This window comes from Trachemys scripta, chromosome 3 (genome assembly GCF_013100865.1).
Source record: "Trachemys scripta elegans isolate TJP31775 chromosome 3, CAS_Tse_1.0, whole genome shotgun sequence".
In the NCBI taxonomy this organism is placed as follows: Eukaryota; Metazoa; Chordata; order Testudines; family Emydidae; genus Trachemys; species Trachemys scripta.
Genome location: NC_048300.1, coordinates 49,316,170 through 49,337,598, shown reverse-complemented (window position 1 = coordinate 49,337,598; position 21,429 = coordinate 49,316,170). Strand labels below are relative to the sequence as shown.

Sequence of the window (21,429 nt, the reverse complement as noted above, 5' to 3'; positions counted from 1 at the left end):
CTGGGCAGCCTCCAGACCCTGCCCCCCCCGGCTGGGTGCTTCCCCTCCCGGGCTCCAGCTGCGCTGGGGAAGCGCCGGCTGGGGGCGCAGGGTCTGGGGGCTGCCCGGCAAATCCTGAAGCCGGTAGCACTGGGGCAGCCCTTTCCCCCTGGCTGGGAGTGGAAGGGAGGAGGGGGCGGAGTTAGGGTGGGGAAGGGGCGGAGTTGGGGCAGGGCTAGGGGTGGGGAAATGGGCGGGGCCAGGGCCCGTGGAGGGTCCTCTTTTTTTATTTATGAGATATGGTAACCCTACCCAATGACTAAGTATTTCATAACAAGTGGAACAATTTCAACAGGTGAGACTGATAGACCCCACACATATATACACACACACACACACACACACACACACACTCAGCATGCTGGCTTCTGCAAATCCTATTTTAGGCACCTAATTCTCTCCCTGCATTGTATGGGAAGCCTGGGCAACTCACTTGGGGTTGTGGATTCCACTAGGCAGTGGGACAGCTAGACGTTAAACAGTTTAATGCCTAAATCCCCCTTATGAATCTAGCTTTTGGCTGTGGGCTGTAACTAAAGACTGTAACAAAATGTTTTAAGCCCAATCCTGCAGTCTGATCTATGCGGACAGACCCTTGCACCCCTGGGGAAAGTACAGCTGTCTTTTTGCACAGATCAGAGTGTAGGATTGGAGTCTCAGCTTGTCTCAATATTCTAGTGCAAATCAGAGAGCCTTGTGTTAGAATAAGTCTGGACCTTATATAATGCAGCGAGGTGAGGGGCTGCTCACACTGTAAAGATTTACTAAGAACATACTCACTGAACAAAGTTTCCAGCCGAATCAAGCACCTGACAAAATTATCAAAGTCAATGATAAGCTGCTCATCTGCAAAACGAGCCACAATGACTTGGTGCAGCTGGCAAGTCAGCTTGAACCCTACATGGCAAAATAAAAGGTGAAAACATTTGGCCAGCTAATAATGCAATCAGGTATTGGCAAAATAGCAGGAGTAATGTGTATGTTTTTGTTAAAACAACTTTTTTTATTTTTTTTTAAGATCACAAAGTGTTTGCGAACTGGGAGCAATGTTGGAAAATGTTCATATCTATATTGGCTACTTGGTCACATTTCTGTGTCTAGTTTTCAAATTGCTTTTTTAACTATTGAGCTGGTTGGTTATGATGGGTCATAACATGTTTTTTTGGTTTATCTGTGGGCATTTCTAAGTTGTTTGATATTAGTGCTGATTGATTGGCTACTCCATGTACTCAGGAGGGCTAGGAGAACCCATTTTGATTCACTGTCTTAGAGGGAGTGGCTGTCTTCTGTGGACCAGTGAGAGAAAAATGGTTGATGGTAAAGAGCAGCTCTGTACTGTAGTAAGTGGGGGCTGCCAGAATTTGAGGGGCATAGAACTGCTGCCTCCTGGTCCCAAGACCCCCAGAGGGAAAGCAGTCTTTCCACCAAGGAAGCCAAACAGAGATATCTGGCCTTACCCACACAAACACAACAGCAGGTGGGGATGATCAGGAGTTGTTCTAGGAGAGTTCCGGTGGGATTGTTGTCAGGACCCATGGCCTTGACACCTTGTGAAGCTCTCCAACAGTTTAGATGAGCATTCAAACTCTGACTCTTGCGACTAGCCCATCCATAGCTGAATATGTACTTTCACTCTGTTTAAGCTGTTTACAGTGTAATTACAGTGCTGTGCTGATGTTGGTTTCCAGCACCCAGCTGTGGTATAGAGAACTTCATTGGATGTTGCTTTTATGAGGAGCTTTATCCAGGTGCCAGTTCATTCTGGGCTTGTGTATTTATTTTATTCCCCTTGTAGTCATTGTGCAGTGGTCATAAGAATCCAGTGCACAGAGCACTGGACTGGGTCTTAGGAGACCTGGCCTCTATTCCCAGCTCTGCCACTGACTTGCTGGATGACCTTGGGCAAGTCACTTTCCCTTTCTATGCCTGTTTCCTCCTCTGTAAAATGGGGATAATGATATTGACATCTTTTGTAAAGCATTTGGAGATCTTCTATAGAACTTTTCATCAGAGCTTAGTATTATTTAATGGTGATTCATCAGAGGTGCTTACGTTGATTGCCTCCTCTTCATGGGCAACCTGGCCAACTCTATCACTAAAGGATAGTCCGCCTGTGGATCCTGGTTGTTAAGGACCTACTCATGATCCTACTGGGCCAGGTCCTAAGTAAGAGTAGCCCCAAACAGGAAGCCGCTCATCTGGGCCATTTTTAATGTGCCTATATTGCTGTGTATAGACAGATACCGTGGCCAACCACCAGAGAGAAAGATGAGTGTACACAATAAGCCAGTGTCACTGGTAAAGATCACTGAAATGGTGACACTGTATTTACACCAGTACCTATTGACTTTGATTATTGGTCTAGATAAGGGACTTGAAGTAGCATAACCCTATATACAGGCAGATAAATGGAAGTACCTGCTTCTTCTAATGCTCTCCGCATCTCGTAGGAGTTCATGGTACCAGAGCGATCGACATCTATTTCCCTATAGATTTTCTGTAAAACACAAAACCCAGGGTTGGAGCTCATCAATAATTAAGAGCTGGTTATTTTGGCTTCAGCCAGAAGTCAGATAAATGCCTGTGGAAAGCAGTCTCTGCTTTCCTGAGAAACGGAAACTAAAATGGATTTTGGATTGATTTAATTAGCGTCAGTCAGTCATACAGCTGCTTCTAGGGCTTGTCTTCACGTACAGCGCTACAGCAGCTGCACTGGGGAAGGTGCTTCAGTGAAGACGTTGCTATGGGAGAGCCCCATTGGCGTAGATACTCCATCTCCCCAAGAGGCGGTAGCTATGTCGGCGGGAGAAGATCTCCCGCCGACATAGTGCTGTCTACATGGGGGGCTGTCAGTATAACTACATCACTTTTTCACCCCCAAGTGACATAGTGATACTGATATAGGTTTGTCGTGTAGACCTGGCCTTAGGTGGAGTCATAGCTAATTCTTTCAGTGCAGCATACAGTAAGGAGGAGACACAAGGGAGTCACCTGAAAGGGCGGTGATCACAGGGTAGATACAATGTGAGACTGCAGAACCACTGACAAAGCAGGCACTGTCTAGCACTCAGTCCTGTGGTAAAGTTATCAGACCTGTAAGTGGAAGGCTAAGGATGTGGGAGGGAGGTGGAGCTAATGTGAGGAGCAGTCACAGGAGCAGAGGTGGCTCCACCTTCTGCTCTTCACCCTAGAATTCGAAAGAGCAACTGACTTGTCTCTAGGTCTTTAAAGCTTAAAATCCCAGGGGTCAGATCCTCAGCTTGTGTAAATTGTCTTAAACCAGCTGAGGATCCGCCCCGTTTTAAACTGGTCACCAAGAGTGAACCAGCCTGAGGGTCCCAGCTCCCTGTGTTTGGTGTTGCCATCATGCTGCCATCGGTGTGGTCCTCAGCTGTAGAATGTGGAGTTAGCTGATAAGAAAAGTCTAGTACGTTGGTTCTTTTATTTACTGTTGCTTACACGTGGCCATTCTGGTGGCCTATTATTTTTATAAAAATAAGTTTTTAAAAGTTGAGCAGCTGGCGAAGCTGATGTGCAAATACGGGCAGGAATTCCCAGTGAGGAAAGGATAGGACAGAAACAGCCCTGCCTTTATGTTCTGCATTTGTGGTGTGTGTGTGCCACTGGCCTTGTGCTGCTCTAGGCCACTCTAGTCCCATTCAGCCCTATCCTGCAAGATGCTGTGTCCCTCTTGTGACGAGCTGAGCGTCCCCAGCTCCCACTGACTTAGTGGGAGTGGAGGCAGTTCAGTGTCTTACAGAACTGGGCAGGGAAGCAGGTTTCTAATGAAGAACACAACCTTTCCGTTTAACAAGAGTGCTCAGAACTGCCCATATAGATAAATATACTGTACCCACAATATACATACAGAGTTACACCCACAGTGCTCCAACAACCATTGAACAGACCAGGCTACATCCACATGAGTAGTATACTGTATGCTCCCTTATACAGAGCTCATCTCTTACTTGATATTTCTGTATCTTTGTCCAGAGTACGTAGAACTCCTTCAGTCCCAGTTTACCGCTTCCATCCAACTGCAGGAAGAGTTAAGGGAACCAATTTGGATGGCAGGAAAGAAATGTTTTCCCTCCTCTACATTAGGTTTGCTGTAATATAACCTCAGCACTGCTTTTCTGATGTCAAATTTAGAGAAGGATTCAAATCATCTTGTGATGCATGGCTTACTCCAGCTCATCCTGCAGGATATAGGGATTCTTCCTCTGTTTCTTCAGGTTGTGTTTTAAGTTTCTAAATCAACTGTTTGGATGAATTAAATCTGAACCTCTGAATATTTCCCCAAGCCTTTTCAGTGCCTCCCACAGGTAATCTCTAACTATTCAGCATGTGTACCGAGAGGATGCCATTCTGTTCCGCAGCGGGGGTTCAGCTATTGATGGAAATCTGAGTCATACTCTGTTTGGATTCTAAACAGAGACATAATAGATAAATATACTGTACCCACAGTTAAAGAAGTATGGGCTGGATGAATGGACTGTAAGGTGGATAGAAAGCTGGCTAGATCGTCGGGCTCAACGGGTAGTGATCAATGGCTCCATGTCTAGTTGGCAGCCGGTTTCAAGTGGAGTGCCCCAAGGGTCGGTCCTGGGGCCGGTTTTGTTTAATATCTTTATTAATGATCTGGAGGATGGTGTGGACTGCACTCTCAGCAAGTTTGCAGATGACACTAAACTAGGAGGCGTGGTAGATACACTAGAGGGTAGGGATCGGATACAGAGGGACCTAGACAAATTAGAGGATTGGGCAGAAAAAAACCTGATGAGGTTCAACAAGGACAAGTGCAGAGTCCTGCACTTAGGACGGAAGAATCCCATGCACTGCTACAGACTAGGGACCGAATGGCTAGGTAGCAGTTCTGCTGAAAAGGACCTAGGGGTCACAGTGGACGAGAAGCTGGATATGAGTCAACAGTGTGCTCTTGTTGCCAAGAAGGCTAACGGCATTTTGGGCTGTATAAGTAGGGGCATTGCCAGCAGATCGAGGAACGTGATCGTTCCCCTTTATTCGACATTGGTGAGGCCTCATCTGGAATACTGTGTCCAGTTTTGGGCCCCACACTACAAGAAGGATGTGGAAAAATTGGAAAGAGTCCAGCGGAGGGCAACAAAAATGATTAGGGGTCTGGAGCACATGACTTATGAGGAGAGGCTGAGAGAACTGGGATTGTTTAGTCTCCAGAAGAGAAGAATGAGGGGGGATTTGATAGCAGCCTTCAACTACCTGAAGGGGGGTTCCAAAGAGGATGGAGCTCGGCTGTTCTCAGTGGTGGCAGATGACAGAACAAGGAGCAATGGTCTCAAGTTGCAGTGGGGGAGGTCCAGGTTGGATATCAGGAAAAACTATTTCACTAGGAGGGTGGTGAAACACTGGAATGCGTTACCTAGGGAGGTGGTGGAGTCTCCTTCCTTGGAGGTTTTTAAGGCCCGGCTTGACAAAGCCCTGGCTGGGATGATTTAGCTGGGAATTGGTCCTGCTTTGAGCAGGGGGTTGGACTAGATGACCTCTTGAGGTCCCTTCCAACTCTGATATTCTATGATTCTATGATTCTATGATAACCAAAAGCAAGAGCTGCTGTTTACAGAATTTGTAGTTCTTCAGAAAACCCCTAACAAAAGAATCCCATCACTGTCTGTCTGTCTGTCACTCTTACTGTAACTACAACTGTGGAATCCTGGGCTCTGCCACATTTTACAACAAATTACAGGAGAGCTTCATTTTGTTTGGTATTTTTCTTTTTCTAACCACATTATTCTCAAACCTGTAATGGTTTAAAAGATCAAAAAATCTCCCTCCTCTCCCCCCAGTGAAACTGAGAATAGCTATCACAGTAGATTTCTTCCTAGGGCATTGGACTCAGAAAAACAATGTATTGTCTGGGGAGAAGTTCTGGGACTGTGCTTCTAGTTTGTTTCCCTTGTTTTTAACAGTGAAATCTTTGTGATTCTTACTATGTTCTGGCCAAATCTGACATGGTGGGGTCTGAATACCACAGGATTGAATGTACTGATTTCCTCACTTCTAATATGCATGTTTAGGTCCTCTAAATGAGCCCATGCTACTGATGCCATGTTGGGAGCCAATTTTCCTAGGATGTTGCCAGCCAGACCACACGTGTAGCATCAAGGCTGGAATTCGGACAGGACCTTCTGCTCTAAAAATACAGGCTCCCACTCCAAGAGATACTGTAGATTCAGCATTAACTGGCAGTACTATTAACATCTAGAGTCTCTATGCAGGAGAGTCATTAAAGGGTGGCAGTCACAAGCAGATCTGGCCTTCCCTCCTGCAGGGGTTGGGGGAAGGATGGGATGGATTGATAGGGACATCCCCACTCCCCCACTGGATCTATTTCAGCACGGATAGAGGAACATAGTCTAGCTAATACAATTGAAGGATACATCTAACAGATCAACCATTATTTTACACGTCTCAATACTGAAGCCATCTGATTTAATATCTTGTCCTGTAAGGAAAGAGGACAAAAGGCAGGTTAGTTACATGTGGAAGGATATAGAAATTGGATAGTAACCCTTTAAATAGCTTGGGAGACCTCTAGGGGGCCTCCCTGTCTTCAACTGCAAAAGCCATCAGAGCGTAACAAGTACAGCAGTGCAGATACGGAGCTAGACTTTGTAGGTTTGTATATATAGATAGTGAAGAGTGCTTCGGAACTCAACTGTCTGGGTGTTTTTAATGCTGTGTAGAGCAACTACTCATGCCTAGAAAGCTCAGTTCTATAGCGCCTCTTCTACTACATCCGCTGTTCAATAACCAATAATTGTGTCTGTACCTGAACCCTTCCTTTGGGCTTCGATGGGCAATGAGCAGTCTCTAGTTTGATTCTAGGCTACCGTCATTCTATGCTTCATGCTGGGCCCATTGGAGGGAGGTAATGTTACTACCACTGGCACACACATGTAGGCACGCAGCCATTAACAACCCTGGGCCTTCAGCTCCAAAAATACAAGTCTCTCTTGTTTGGACTAAAGTGAAATTCCTTTAGCTGCTGTTAGCAAGATCCTTATCTTTTCGGTGGAGCAGCTACTAGAGGGCAAGATCATACATATGCTCACAGCCAATCCATATAGTAAGTGCTACCCACTAGTCTAGGAGCTGCTTTCGGCTCCTACCAAATGTAATTTTAATCCTTAGGAAACCGGCTAGTTCTCAGCTGGACATTGCCAGGCAACTGGTTAATTTTTACGTGACTGGTGTCAAACCAGTAGGGAGAGTCTGTGGGTGCTGGGAGGAGAGCCTAGGGCAGGACTCCTGCCTCCAGAGAATCCTATCATCTCCCACCTGCTTGATGGAAACCTTCTTGTCTCCTCTTGCAGGCCCTCTTAGTGAAAGCTGCCTTCTCGGTTGCTGGACCCTGCTCTCCCTCAACGAAGGACACAGCATGTGCCTACGGGGGGGGGGGGGGGGGGAGGCAAGATTTATTGGCACGGAATACAGAGTGGCTTCATGCTAAACAGCAGGCTATCTACAAGCAGGCCAGGGACTGTGGGACGAGGACTCTCTGCGAAGGGTTGCAGGAAAGTTCTCATTTTGCACAATGGCGGGGCACATGACTGGAATCAAGGGGGGTGGGCAAAGTGCCCATGATCCGCATCCTCAGCACTTCGCTGCAATTGACCATGAGTGCTAAGCATAAAAGCTGCTGGGATATTTTCCCAGCAGAAACTCCACTCAGAAATTGGTTTGTATGTGAGCTGCAGAGATCGAGTCTCTCTGGTCCTGACCTTTGCCAGTAAACACAGGTGCTCTTGTGGGGACTGAAGGAAAGGGGAAGGCGCCTGAGCTCAATTACACAGGAAAGACAATCAATACCACGCTGGTGCATCCAGGGAGAGAGAGCACAGCATGGAACTCCCCGTCTGTTTGGCTGATGTCTGTAAAAATCAGTGGGGCTTTTATCTCCCTGAACTTGATCAGTGTCCAAGGGGAGACTAAACCAGTAACAACAAGTCCTGAGTCCCTTTGTGCAAGAAAAACAAGATTAACCCCCCCCCCTCCTCCATCTCACTGAGAGAAGCCCTAGACAGTGCTGTCACTGACCTCGGAGGCTTAAATAGGCAGCTGACTGTGTAAGTTACCCCCTCTCTAAACCAGAAAGAGGAGCTGTAAGTTTTTCAATTGTGCAGGTCCTGACCTCAATTATTTCACGAGGCACTTGTAAGAGTAGTTTATGCCTTTGTGACACCTGACACCAACCCTGATCATTGTAATTCCCTCATAGTAAGGCTTCTGCAGTGCTTCTTGGTGTTGCTTGTGTCTTGTTCAGAATACAGCAGCATGTCTGCCCATAGGTTTGAGTATCACATAATCTGATTATTTTGCATCAATATCAATCTAGGTTGGATTCAAACCACTAGAGGGTAGTGACACTCTTGTCCATTACCAGTCCCTTGAGCTAACCAGTTCAACATGCTTCTATCTGACTAGCCACACCCAATAACACCTATACACACACTTGTGCACAAGGAGTATTCCTCATTCAGGCAGGTGTGGTGTTGAGCAGTCCTGAGCTCAGACTGCCAAGAGTTTCCCCTGCAGCTCTGGAGTGTTTAGTCTCAGCAATCAGGGGCTGAGATCTCTGTGAAGCACAGGACTGGGATCGATGTCTGCACTTTTGACTTCTCTGGGAGTTGTGGGTGCTCCGTCTCTCTAACCTACTACTGGCCACCAGAGACAATGTATTCTCAGAGGAGAGGAAGACACTTACGTTTAGCCATGATTTTTCTCAGGATATTACATAATTCAAAAGCAGAGATCTCTGCATCCTGTGGAAATGTAAAGAACAGTTGTAACAAAATATTCATAGTAAGCCAAGCCAGATGTGGAATCTATGTAACAGGGAAGGGCATGAGAGGGTTAGCTAGAAGATCTATTGCATTTACCTGGACTGAATAAAATTTGCACAAATGAAATCAAGTGCTCTGCAATGTTTTAAACTGTCTGCATTTTCTAATTTGGCTAGCACCTCTCATGCTAACAGCAGTTACTGGGCATGCTCAGGACTCCTTCTGATGAGTTTGCCAGGTCTAGCTTTTACTCTTGAAATTTCCCATCACCTCACGTGCTCCAAGCACACACTGTCTTGGACTTCAAATCCTTCCATAAAACCCACTCCTTCTGTGAAACCTTCCTGTGCTGATCTCACTGGCCAGGTCTGGATTCCATTGCTTCTGCACTGCTTTCTAGATGTGAGCCAGGGCAGTGGCTCTCAACCTTTTCACACTACTGTGCCTCTTTCAGGAGTCTGATTTGTCTTGTGGACCCCCATGTTTCACCTCACTTAAACTCCTTGCTTACAAAATCAGACATCAAAATACAAAAGTGTCACAGCGCACTATTACTGAAACATTGCTCACTTTCTCATTTTTACCATACAATTATAAAATAAATCGATTGGAATATAAATATTGTACTTACATTTCAGTGTATAGTATATAGAGCAACATAAACAAGTCATTGTCCGTATGAAATTTTGGTCTGTACTGACTTCGCTAGTGCTTTTTATGTAGCCTGTTGCAAAACTAGGCAAATCTCTAGATAAGTTGATGTACCCCCGGAAGATCTCTGCGTAACCCCAGGGGTATGCGTACCCCGGGTTGAGAATCACTGAGCTAGGAGACTGACTGAGCAGAAACAACCGCAGGTGCAATCAGCAGAGGGCTTAACCAGAGTAAGTCTAAACAAGATAATGTAACACAAAAAGAGTAATAGTAACTCTCCCTGCCTGGGGTTCGCTCCACTCACTGGAGCCCTGGGTGTATAGCCAGGAAGCTCTTTCCTCTGAGCACTCATGCAAGAGGCAAAGGGGAAGCTCAGCTGAGCCTTTTTCTCTGGGGACCAGATATTGCCCCTGTATCTTGTCATACCTGGTTACTCCATAAGCCAGATTTTCAGAAGGGCATGTGCTCAGCAGCGTGCATAAAAGTGCATGTGCAACTTGCATATTTTGCATGTATAATTGCTGTGATTGCTGGATGAGCTGAACCAGGAACTTCCAGAGCTAAAGGCATGAATCTAAAGAGCTTGACCCGAAGAGCTAAGTTCTTTAGCTGGGGGCTATACGAGACTGTGATGGGACATCCACCCCACGCTGGCCTGTAAGGGGTTAATGGAGCCCTAGGGAGGCTGTGCAGAAAGCAGCCAATAGGAGAGGGGCTGTGAGGAGCAGCCAATCAGGGTCGGGCAGGCCTATATAAGAAGAGTTGCAGAGCAGAGGCAGTAGCTGCCTGGAGCTTGAGGAGGGAAGATCAGGCTCTTAGCAGGAGGAAGGCATGCCAGCACCCTGGACAAAGCAGTGCTGCCAGCAGGGACCCGGGAAGCTAGAGAGAACTCCTGGCTAGCTGCTAAGACTGGCAGGCCTAAGTACTGAGGTAAGGGGAAGAAGGTGCTGGAGGCCATAGGGTAGTGGCCCAGGGAAATTAACTGAGGAGTCAGAGGGGACACAGCAAGTGGCAGCCATCTAGAGGATTCTTGGGCTGGGACCCAGAGTAGTGGGTGGGCCTGGGTTCCCCGCACCCCCACTCACCACTGAGGAAGTGGCTGCATTAATGGACTATGATATTGTCCCCTAGAAGGGGGGAACACAGAGTGTGACACAGCTGGAGAGCAGTGTCTATGAAGAGAATGCCGCAGTCCTGGTGGTGGTGTGGGTCTGGGAACAAAAGTGACAGCGGCGAGGCACCACCAGAGGAACATGCACTGGCTACCAGAGCTAATTCCCATTTCAGCCACAAGGAGGCACCGGAGTGGTAAGTGAACCCCGTTACACAACCCATTGCCTGTGGTAATTAGGCACACACCTGTGGACATTTTGGCTTGCACAATGATGTATGTATGTTTTGCAAATCTGGCCAGCACATGTGAGTTAAACTGCTCGTTGGGGCAGAAGACAAAAAAGATTTGTGGAGAACCATGTACACTAATAATAATGGATAAGAATATGTAAGAGAAATACCCACCGCTCCAGCCAACTGCGCAAAAAGTTTTTTGAAACTGGGTTCAATGTTATCTTCACTGATGTCATTCTAGAAAAGGGTTTGAATGGTAAAAATCAACCTGTTATAAGGAGGGACATTGTGTCGGAGATACTGTTTCATTAGCAATCATATTTAAACAAATGCATTTCCTTAGCTATGGTACAAGTAACACTGCCGATTATTGCATTGGAAAGAATTTTTAAAATCTAATTTTTACTATTGATTCTATTTTTGGTATTTTCTTTTAACAAAACCAAATATTGGACTAAACTGAACCCGAGAGTGTCTGTTTAAAGAAACAAAAGTAAAACATTAAGATCCCACTCCTGCAAAGATTTACATACATGCTAATTAAGTAATCTCCTGCTTTAACTACTAGGACAAGCTCTCGCTAACAAAACTATACATATAATCCTGCATCCCTTACACAAGCCATTTCATAATGTCAGTGGGACTACTCACAACTACGTATTGCTGGATTGGGTCCCTATACTCAAATATGGATTAATGTCTACATCTGAAAACTGAAGCCTCTTTGCCTAGGCTTGAACCATTTCAATGAACAGTATCTGATCTGGTATCTGAGCAGGCTGAGTTTTGTTGCTGCAGGTAAAGGCTGAAATCTATTTTCAAAGCTGCTTCTGATGTTTTCATTGACTTCACTGGGAGCCACGTATGTACATCCAAGAATCTGGCTTCAGGATGAAATAGGAGTTCTTGACAGATTATGGACTAACAGAAAAAGACTACACTACTGTGCATGTTTTGTACTGCTTGAGGAACGGGGGAGTCAGAAATGCACATTCAGATAAATGGAAAAAAGGCACGATCTATCAATGAGGTTAAGATTCTGTCAAAGGCATTTTTAGTAAAAGTCAGGGACAAATCGCAGGCAATAAACAAAAGTTCACAGAAGCCCATGACCTGTCCTTGACTTTTACTAAAAATACCAGAAGGAAGGTGGGGGATGGCAGAGGAGAAATAGAGTGCTGGGAGGGGGGCTAACCCAACCCCAGCTGCTGCTCTGGTGGGCCTGGGGGCCGCTGCTTCTGCATCAGCAGCCCCCAGAGCTGGCCGCTGGCAGCTTCTCCAGCCCCACTGCTGCTCCTGCCCCAAGGGCGCTGACCTAACCCCAGGCACGGCTTCAACCGGGGGCTGCTGCTCCAGCGGTCCCTGGGTTGACAAGTGCTCCAGCCCTGCCCCAGAAGAAGTCACGGAGATCCCGGCAAGTCATGGAATCAGTGAATACCTCCATGATAGAATCATATCCTTAACTATCACCTTTCTGTCTGTGATAGGATTGCTTCAATAAGCAATATTAAGGTGGGGGGAAAGAAGATATACCTCTTCAATATTGGCCTCAATTTCATCGTCTACAATCCTAGAAAGATAAAAGGATTGATGTTAAAACAAACGAATAAAAAATAAACGAGCTTAAGCAGAAGTTTTACTTCAATACTGGTTCTTTTAACTCCTGTAATATAGCATTAGAAAATACTAAAAAAATCCATTTAAATATTAATTGAAAATCAAGTTGTTAGTAATAATTGAGGATGACTGCCCACAGAAACTGACTTTCAAGCAAACCAGTGCCATTAACATTATTCCAATTATGACAACATAATTTTTAGTTCATTTCACCCTCAAAGCACTTTACTTTTACAAACCATGCAACACTCCTATGAGGCAGGTAAGCATTACAGATTCAGAGAAGACTGATTTTAAGGCCAGAATGAACCAGTATGATCATCTAGTCTGACCTCCTACACAGATTATTTTTCACCCACTAACGCCTCCATCAAACCCATATCTATTAACTTCCCTATTTCAGAGGGAAGGAAATAGGGATAGAGCATTTCAGTAACTTATCCAAGGCTTCAGAAGTAATCCGAGTCAGAGCTGGAATTAGAACTGGCTCCTACTTCTCCATTGAGATTACTAGACCATCCCATTCTGTTAGTACACAAGATGCAGCAAACCAAAGGAGGAGAAAAGTTCTATTTAGCTCATGTGCTGCTACTTGTGTAGATCTATCACTTGGGGAAGGAGCGTTGGTGAGTTATGGTTGAGGGCAGAACTAAAACTGAATAGCTACTTGAAGGCTGAAAATAAACCATGTGGCAGGAGACCCAGTTTTCACAGGAGGCCGTGTAACATACAGGCCTAGAGTAAGTGGCCTTTTGTGTTTGTATGTCGGATTTGTACTAGGGACCTAGAGATGAAAAGCTTCCTAACACATTTCCAATCCCCTGAGCCATCCCTTCCTCACACTGTGACAGTTTTGAAATTCTTCTCTTCACGGAATAATCATGATTATTCTGTGTACTTCCCAAACGGTGCAGTTTAGAATAAGTCGTGTTTAACATTTCACATTTTTAATCAAGGAAGACATTCAGCTGGGCTAGTTCCCTGGGCCTTTTCCCAGCAAGATTTCAAAGGTGTGAGCTCACTTCTTATGACTAATTGAGGGCACTAGTCCTACAATTGGGCTTTAGAGGCAATAGGAAATCATGTACATCTCATTGTGAGAGTTAACATTTCCATGAGTCAGAGAGCCCAGCTTGCTATTATCTGGTGCTTTCTTTAACACTTAAGACTCAATTGGTTACTGCTCAAATAATCAGCGCCTACGCTGCCAGAATCAATACGAAATCTGCCCATCACCTTCTGCTGCGTTTAATTAGAACTCTCCTCACTGGTGCTCAGAAGCAATGAAGAAGTTGATAATGGGTTGGATTCAATCCCGTATTAAAGAGGAAATTGAAATTCAGGCTGATGCTCTGTCCTCCTAGATGCTCACCCTGGATTACTAAGTACACAGTCTGAGTGAAGGACAGAGCTAATCTTGCATTAGCTGGGCCCTGTAGGTTTCAGTAAGACATTGTCTGATTCTGAGTGAGTTTAAAGATGCTGCACTGACAGCCCTGGAAACTGAAGTCCTTCACCCAGTATAAGACGGGGAATCGATGCAAACTTCACTTCAGCATCACTCCACATCTGCCCCTTGCACCTTTCTTCCTCACCTCCCTCCCTCTTCTCACCAGCTCTGTCCCCCTCAGCATACTCCCTTTCTCTGTCTTTCCATTGAGCTAATCCCCTCCTAACTAACTTGCCTTTGCAAACTGTGGAACTAACATGACATGGGCCACAGTCACATTGATCACTCTGCTTGTTTGCTACATCCCTTTCCCCTACACATTGTCTGTCTTGTTTATCTGGGGGCAAAGCTGTCTACTACTTTGTGTTTTTATAGTGCCTAGCACAGTGGGACTGATCTTAGTTGGACCCTGGACACTACTGCAATAAATGTGATTAACAATAACAAGAAACTTCTCCACACTTCCCTGCAAATAGGATAAACAGTCCTAAACCCTCACCAGAAAAGACCACCACTAGAGATCAGAGGGTAATTCAGATGCCTTGGTGCCTTTGATCATTGGCCTCTCAGATGAGGCTCTCAACGAGGATGCCAATTGTTGTGGGGTTTTCCTTTAATGCAGCTACCTGTCCACAGGAAAATGGAATGAAACCACAAACTCCTTTCACATGGGCCAGAGTGACGTTATCTCATAGTAGCAATTTTTATCATTCTACATTTAAACCAGTGAGCTAAGGGGATCCCATTAGCAATTCTCAGGGCCATCCAGTCCCTCAGAGACATCAGATTTATCTGGATAATATTTCTGGATTACCACGAGGAGAGAGAGGGTGCATTGGCTACGTACTGTGAATCTGCATTCTTTTCAGAGAAGACTCGGAGGCAAAAATCCCCATCCTTGTTGGGTTCAAAAGTGGATGGCACAATGACATATTCTCCTGGAGGCAGTTTGAATCGGTTTAGTACCTCTCGGAGGTTGATGAAGTTGTTTGATTTTTCTCTGGCTCTGTTCGTCAGGAAGAAGTTTTTGCTCAGATGAACGTTTGTCTGGCCAGAAAACTTATTCAAACAAAGAGAGTTATTTCAGTTCAAAGAGAAGCTGAAGACAGTACAGTAAAATGTTATCTTTCTTGCATAAAGATCAATGCAACAGTATTATGAGAGAGAATAAGTAATGGCATGGTATATAGGTTTCATTGGCACGAGTTTGCGATGGTCACCTTACTTGTGAGTTTGAGGGCTAATGCATGTTACGCAGGTCATCCCAAATGAGGGTCAATAAAACCTTTATGCTGGACTGTCAAATTCTAGATACATTACACAGTTTGGGAGGAATTTGGCAAAATATTTAGGATTTTAAAGACATGTGCTGGGTGTCATTCTTCACATCCCACCGACCTGGAAAGCCAGGGATGTCTAAGGGTCTGTCTCTCTGCTAATGTGGTGTGTGTATGTTAATATTATACTTGATACAAGTCAGGGTATACTGGTTTAGGACAATACAGCATAATCTTAGTGTTCAGGGAATCAAACGGCTCCTATCTTATTGCAATTGCCCTCAAACACAGTCATAGTATACAAAAGCCTAGGCTTGTATTAACTAGATGCAATTGACAATAGAGACCAAAAGGGACAATAAAAAATCGTCATTTGGAATATTCATTTTGTGCCAAATTTGGATCCTGTGCAAGCCTGAGAAAACAGGCTACCTAGGGAGGTTTGCTGGGTTTGTGCAGCAAAGAATCCTACCCATGTGCAGAGCAGCAATACATCAAAAACAAATAGCTACCGGCCTGGAATACCTACTTATAGACTTAGCAAGATCAACATTCTCCATCCAGTGGAGTGGTGTCTCTTTATCCATGCCATTAAACCCCGTCTATGAACATTAACCACTGAGAATGGAGGAAAGAGAAAATGCACATTACATACCTGCGAGGGCAGCTGCAGAAAAAGCGGAAAGAGACACAAGTTATTCATTTGTTCATTGAAAGGAAACTAGCAGATAGGTTAGATAATTATTACTATTATTCAAGATCATGACCTTTTTCTGCTGATATTTCACTCTGCACCTCTCTGATACATATCTAGTGAAATATACTGTAATAGATATGACTATACTCAATACTGCTACCTGAGGTATATTCTCTGGCATCTTGTATTAAAGCAGGGCACTCAAGCTTTATCCAACTAACGGCCATGTGGCAACTTGTCAGGACTCTGAGGGCTACACCTAACCTGTATAAAATGGAGCCATTAGTAGCCATCTCCTTCTTCAAAACGGCAATATGGCCTTTGGAAACTACAGATCCCATCATGCAATGCTCTGTCATGATCTGAGTGGAAGACCTCCTACTTCATAGTGGGCACTGTAGTCTCTGCAAACTGACCCACTAAATCAAAGATGAGAAACTGTGGGCTCCATTGTAACTCTCCATTGGACACATTCAGTTTGAACATCAAACCTAGGTCATTCCATCCCCTTGTCCACCATCCTACTGAAAGGAATCAGGAATACTGCTGGTTTCTGGCTCACTTGCCTTGGCATGAAACTGCCAAGGATTTAACAATTCCAAACAACAGGAGGTTTCAAGCAGCACCCAGTTCAGTGTTTTTCCTTTGGGATTTGCATGCAAATCTTCTGTTGAATGGGCTGCTTGTTGTCCCTCTCCCCCCCACCTCCAAAAAAATCACAAGAGGGACCAGGCGGTTCATTAACTGGCATTACAATAATTAATATAGTCTTGCACTTGTCTAGCAACTTTCTTCAGAGAATTCAAACTTGCTTTAAGCCTCACAATGCCCAGGTGGAGCAGGTGCTGTGACATCTATTTTCCAGCGTTGGAAATTGAGGTAGAACGCTGTTAAGTAACCTGCCCAAGCTCATACACAACTTTGTGATACAACTGGGAATAGAACTTAGGGGAATTAAGCCCCAGACGACACTACGCTTAAAGGAAGTACCAGTGAGCCTGTATGTGTTTATTAGGAAATAGAGGTGGAGCTGGCTTAGATGCACACACCAATGCCAGCCCCTTTGTATAGAGTCCTTTATCCCAGCCAGTCTTACACATGCTTTCACTGGCTCTGCTCCTGGGCTGATCTTTTTCACACTCGCACTGATCCTCAACTAGCATCCTATCCCCTGCCAGAATCACTCCCATGCTGTCGCCACTCCTCATGATTTGATCAACTGAAGAAGGCTGAGATGAGTGGAACCCAGAATGCATTTCTGACTTTTCATTGTTTAACCCCTACCCTGCCCCTGTACACCAGAGGTATTCAGCAGCTGGCACTCAGGGTGGCTAGACATACCAGGTGCTGGACGGGCATTGCTGCATATGACTTTGTCTTGTTCCTGAAGCGTTAGGCAGCAGGGAAGCAGACGAGTCATTCAGTGATGACCCCTTCCCCTTTTTGAAGTTCTGGGGACTTTTTGTATTTTCTTCTCCTCAAGGAATTTGCATGTGTATGTGCATTGCTCTACTTGCCTCGTAGATCCCAAAGCCAATGGTGTGCATATCTTCCCCCATCTTCCGCTGCCTCCTGCGGTGCTTCTGAATCAAGCCAACCAAGAAGGTGCAGCCCTTCTCAGGATCATTGGGATCCTCATCTTCTTCCTCCAGCTTAATCAAATACTGCGGATTCATCCAGAAGGTATCTGAGAAAACAGAGTTTGTGACACAAACCCCTCAGAGCCTTCTCTGAAACCAGCCCATGCTGAAATTTCTCAGCAGCCCCTGTAGCTTGGACGTGTCCTTAAAGATATAGACCTAAACTTTCAGACTGGGGTGCATAAAGAACAGCAACAATGTCCAGATTTATGTCCCTATGCAAGTGGTCTGATTTTTTTCAGAGACGATGATCACCTGCAGCTCCCATTGAAACCAATTTCCCGTGAAGTCAATGGGAGTTGTGGGGACTTAGTACCCCTGAAAATCAGGTTCTAGGTGTCTCAAAATGAGCACCTGATTGCGGCGGCACCCATAGTTGGTGGAAAACGCTGGCCTAAGGGACTTGCCCAAGGCCGCAAAAGAAGTCAACGTGAGAACCAGGATTAGACTCCCCCAAGCTCTCGAGGGCCAGTCCCACGCTTAGACCACTAGTTCATAGCTCTCTGTCTAGACACAGCCCTGGAGAAAGACGTATCCAACTGGTGTTTGGCAGGGACTGTGTGAGAGTTTTAAACAAGTAGTGGATTAAGCCAAGGGCAACTATCTAGATTTTTTTTTTTAAATCGTCAGGGAAAGAATAAATAGGAGTTTAGTGGAAGCTACACTGAAGGATGAGCCACCCCGACTGAGGGGGATTTTATAGAACTCCATGTGCCCTAAGGAATTCTAGCTAGAATAAGTCCATGTGTGTTTTCTGTGAATGCAGAAGTAGCACCTGGGAAGTCTTACTTGGGTAATTCCTGCAACCCCCAGCAGTGGAGCCACGCCTCCAGTTCCCATCTAGCTTGGTCAGGCTCCACTTCTTGTATTTTTCATTAGTCAGCGTGTCTGGAGTCAGGTTGCAGATCTCAAGGCGGGAGTAATGTCTCAGGAAATCACTGAATGACATCCTGTGAGAAGCAATGCCACACACAAATCATGCTTGGAAGGGGAGACTTCCCACATGCCACTTTTCCTAATCCTCCCTCTAATAACTCTAGCTACGACCTGACACTACAGTTGTTGGCCAAGGTGATGAGGTGCTTTATCCAGCCATTGTGGGGACTTGGGTATTACGCAATTGAAATCCCTCCTACATTTATTACAGGGCCACTACACCGATCCATCAAATTTCTGGTTATCCGGATCCTGGACCCCACATCCAATGGGATAGGCTACAACGTCTCTGCTCGGGTTCGCAGATAGCTGTGCGCTTCCATATTATCCCCAGGCCTATTTATCTGAGTCACTGTTTGTTGGCCTAGGGTATTTATGTTCAAAAATGGAGGAAAACAATCAATCTCCCCTGCTATTAAAAAACCCAGAGCTTCTCACCAAAATTCTCCATCTTCATGTCTCCTGGTCAGTCGCTCTCTCACTTCAGGAGCGACGCTGTTCCAGTTTGAGCAGCTAGAACATAAAGATGGGAGTTTGCTTAATTGTCAAATGATAGCTCAAAGTCCATCCCTAATGCAGTGACTTTGATGGGGTCACTTTGCTCTCCTGTGGCTCCATGTGATTGCAATATGCTACTGTGCCCAGCTCAGCAGAACTCCCAAACTCAGTGGAGTGTGGTAGCAATTTAGATCATTAAGACATGTACAAATTTTCACAAGTGCCTAGTGATTTTCGGGTGCCTCACTATATGGCGGCCCAGCTCAAGATGCTTTAAAGGTGCCTGAATTCCAGTAAGTGCGGAGCACCTGCCTCTCCCCTGCAAATCAGGCTCCTGCCTGGTGTCTCATTGAACACTATAAAATGGAGGCACTGACACTTTTGAAAAGTTAGGCATTGTGCCTTTAAGAAATGACTGCTTAAATGAACTGTCAATCAGTAGGATAACTCCTTCTGGAAAAGGAGGAACTGGGACTGATGATCTCCAGCCACTGAAGAGAGCAGATCTATGTTTTCAGTGTAGCAGCAAATATTAAGTTCTTTGTCAAGAATTGTATAACTTCACAAAGATGGTTTCTCCTGAAAATACGACATCTTCTCTGTAGAAGACCATACTGGGAGCCAAGTCTTTAGAAAGTCATGCAAGGTGGAAATGACTCAAGGGTTAATAGTAACCCTATACTGTAGCCAAAATACTATAGCTTACATGAGTGTGTGTTACAATAGGGTTTCTAAAGAGGGCAGAGCATACTGTAAAGTCTCTGTGGGGAAAGCTATGGTCCTTTTAAACAGCACAAAGCAACACGTCAGTTTAGGATAAAAAATGCAGAATGCTGGGTCCAACTGTAACTTCAGGGGGAATTTCATGTAGGGAGAATGCAATTCCTAGTGGAAATTTAGCCATGCCACTGGGGATGAACACCCTCTAGACCTTTAACTCACTTATCATTCCATTTTCCAGTCCACTCCACTTCCCCCCAGGGATTTCGGATTCTGATCAGCTTTTGCATACTTCCTCGGCAATTCACCTGATGGGATTAGAAGTGCAGAAGGGACTGAGTTACACACGGAGCCTGTCTTGTAATAAACGCAGAAGAAAGCACAGTGGTTGAAATACTTGCACCCCATTCCTTAGTCATTTTGTACCTGGTTATTTAGTTGGACAGGCAGAAAGCCACATTGGCTTTGGATAAGCTCTGATTACCTAATACATGCAGACAGGAAATGTAGATTGTGTGCAAATCAAATCTGTATGCTTGGGGGCAGCCAAAATCATTCTTGTGCTGGAAGAATGACATGTCTAAGAGGGTTTAATAATAAAGAGCGGAGCTGCGGAGGGAATGTGAGGTTATTCACAGCACCACAGCAATTCTTACAGTGTGGTTTTACTCTACAAAGCGCTGGAGTAAAAATGGTACCTTCCTACTCAACCAATCTGTCCCCCACATGTATTGAGAGTCATACCAGCAACTGAGTACATACAGGACACGGGGGGTGACTGCTCCTGTTCTTGTAAAGACTGCCACAGGCTCTTTCCTCACCACAAACACTCTGGATCTCAGCGGTGCCAACCCCAACACTGCAGTGCCTCCTAGCACCCCACTGAGGCTTTGGTTTGCCAGTGACTGATCCCTACACAGACACATCAGGGTTAGGACCCGTCTGAACTTTAAAAATCCCAACCAGAAAACAGTGTTATTTGGGAGGAGGCACCGGATTCATTTGAAGTAGGGAATTGCACAATGGCTGTGAGCTTGAAGCCAAGAAAATAGATATGCTTTCTCGTGAGCACTGGTGCACTATGGTGCATGCAGTAGCTGAAACAGCACAGAGAAGCCTGTGGGGCTTACTGGTGGGTCTGAGGTCTGAGAAGGTTAATGGGGGTCTGAAATGAAACAGCCACTAGGAAGAGCCTGCAGAGATTTCAAAAGAGTAAAGCCTGGCCCAGCCTTGGGTATGTCTGAGTCAGGAACAGAAGAACTCCCCACTGACTGCTGTCACTGGGAGTGGGAGAGCCAACAATCAAAGGCTAGCTGCAATCCTGCATGCTGCCAATTCCCATTTAGCTTCATCAGCCTGGATGCAGCATGCCAGGGACTGACACCACTTTCATTTGAGAGGCAGGGGCATTTCAGGAGTAATGAATAGGGGCCTGATCCAAAGACCATTGAAAAATCAATGGAAAGGCCCCCTATGTTTCCATAATCCATCTGCTTCCCTTCTATCCTCTCCCATCTTTCCTTTACCGAGCCAGGCAATTCAACGTCTTTCACACAGTGAGATCATCAGTCCCTCCCAGTGGAGGGCAGCTATTCCAGGAGATGAATATGTCGTTCCCCTGGGTATGCATTCCTCTCTCTCATATGTGCATCCTGCTGTTCTCTGAACTGCCTCATTACTCAGAGTAGAGTAATAATCACTCACAGTACAGTGTGCTGGGCTTGGATTT

The 21,429-nt window shown here is 45.4% G+C and overlaps 1 protein-coding gene across 1 annotated transcript in view; it reads right to left on the bottom strand.

Moving 5' to 3' along the window:
- Nucleotides 1–819: 819 nt before the first annotated feature.
- Nucleotides 820–21,429, bottom strand: part of CAPN2 (calpain 2) — a gene marked incomplete at its 3' end in the record, with an annotated part of 48,980 nt that continues 28,370 nt past the window's right edge. The window contains 13 exon segments of the mRNA XM_034764656.1: nt 820–936; nt 2,458–2,536; nt 4,008–4,076; nt 6,459–6,523; nt 8,786–8,843; nt 11,037–11,102; nt 12,399–12,435; nt 14,780–14,991; nt 15,865–15,876; nt 17,424–17,593; nt 18,336–18,496; nt 18,921–18,995; nt 19,923–20,008. Coding sequence (XP_034620547.1) covers nt 820–936; nt 2,458–2,536; nt 4,008–4,076; nt 6,459–6,523; nt 8,786–8,843; nt 11,037–11,102; nt 12,399–12,435; nt 14,780–14,991; nt 15,865–15,876; nt 17,424–17,593; nt 18,336–18,496; nt 18,921–18,995; nt 19,923–20,008 — 1,207 coding nt within the window.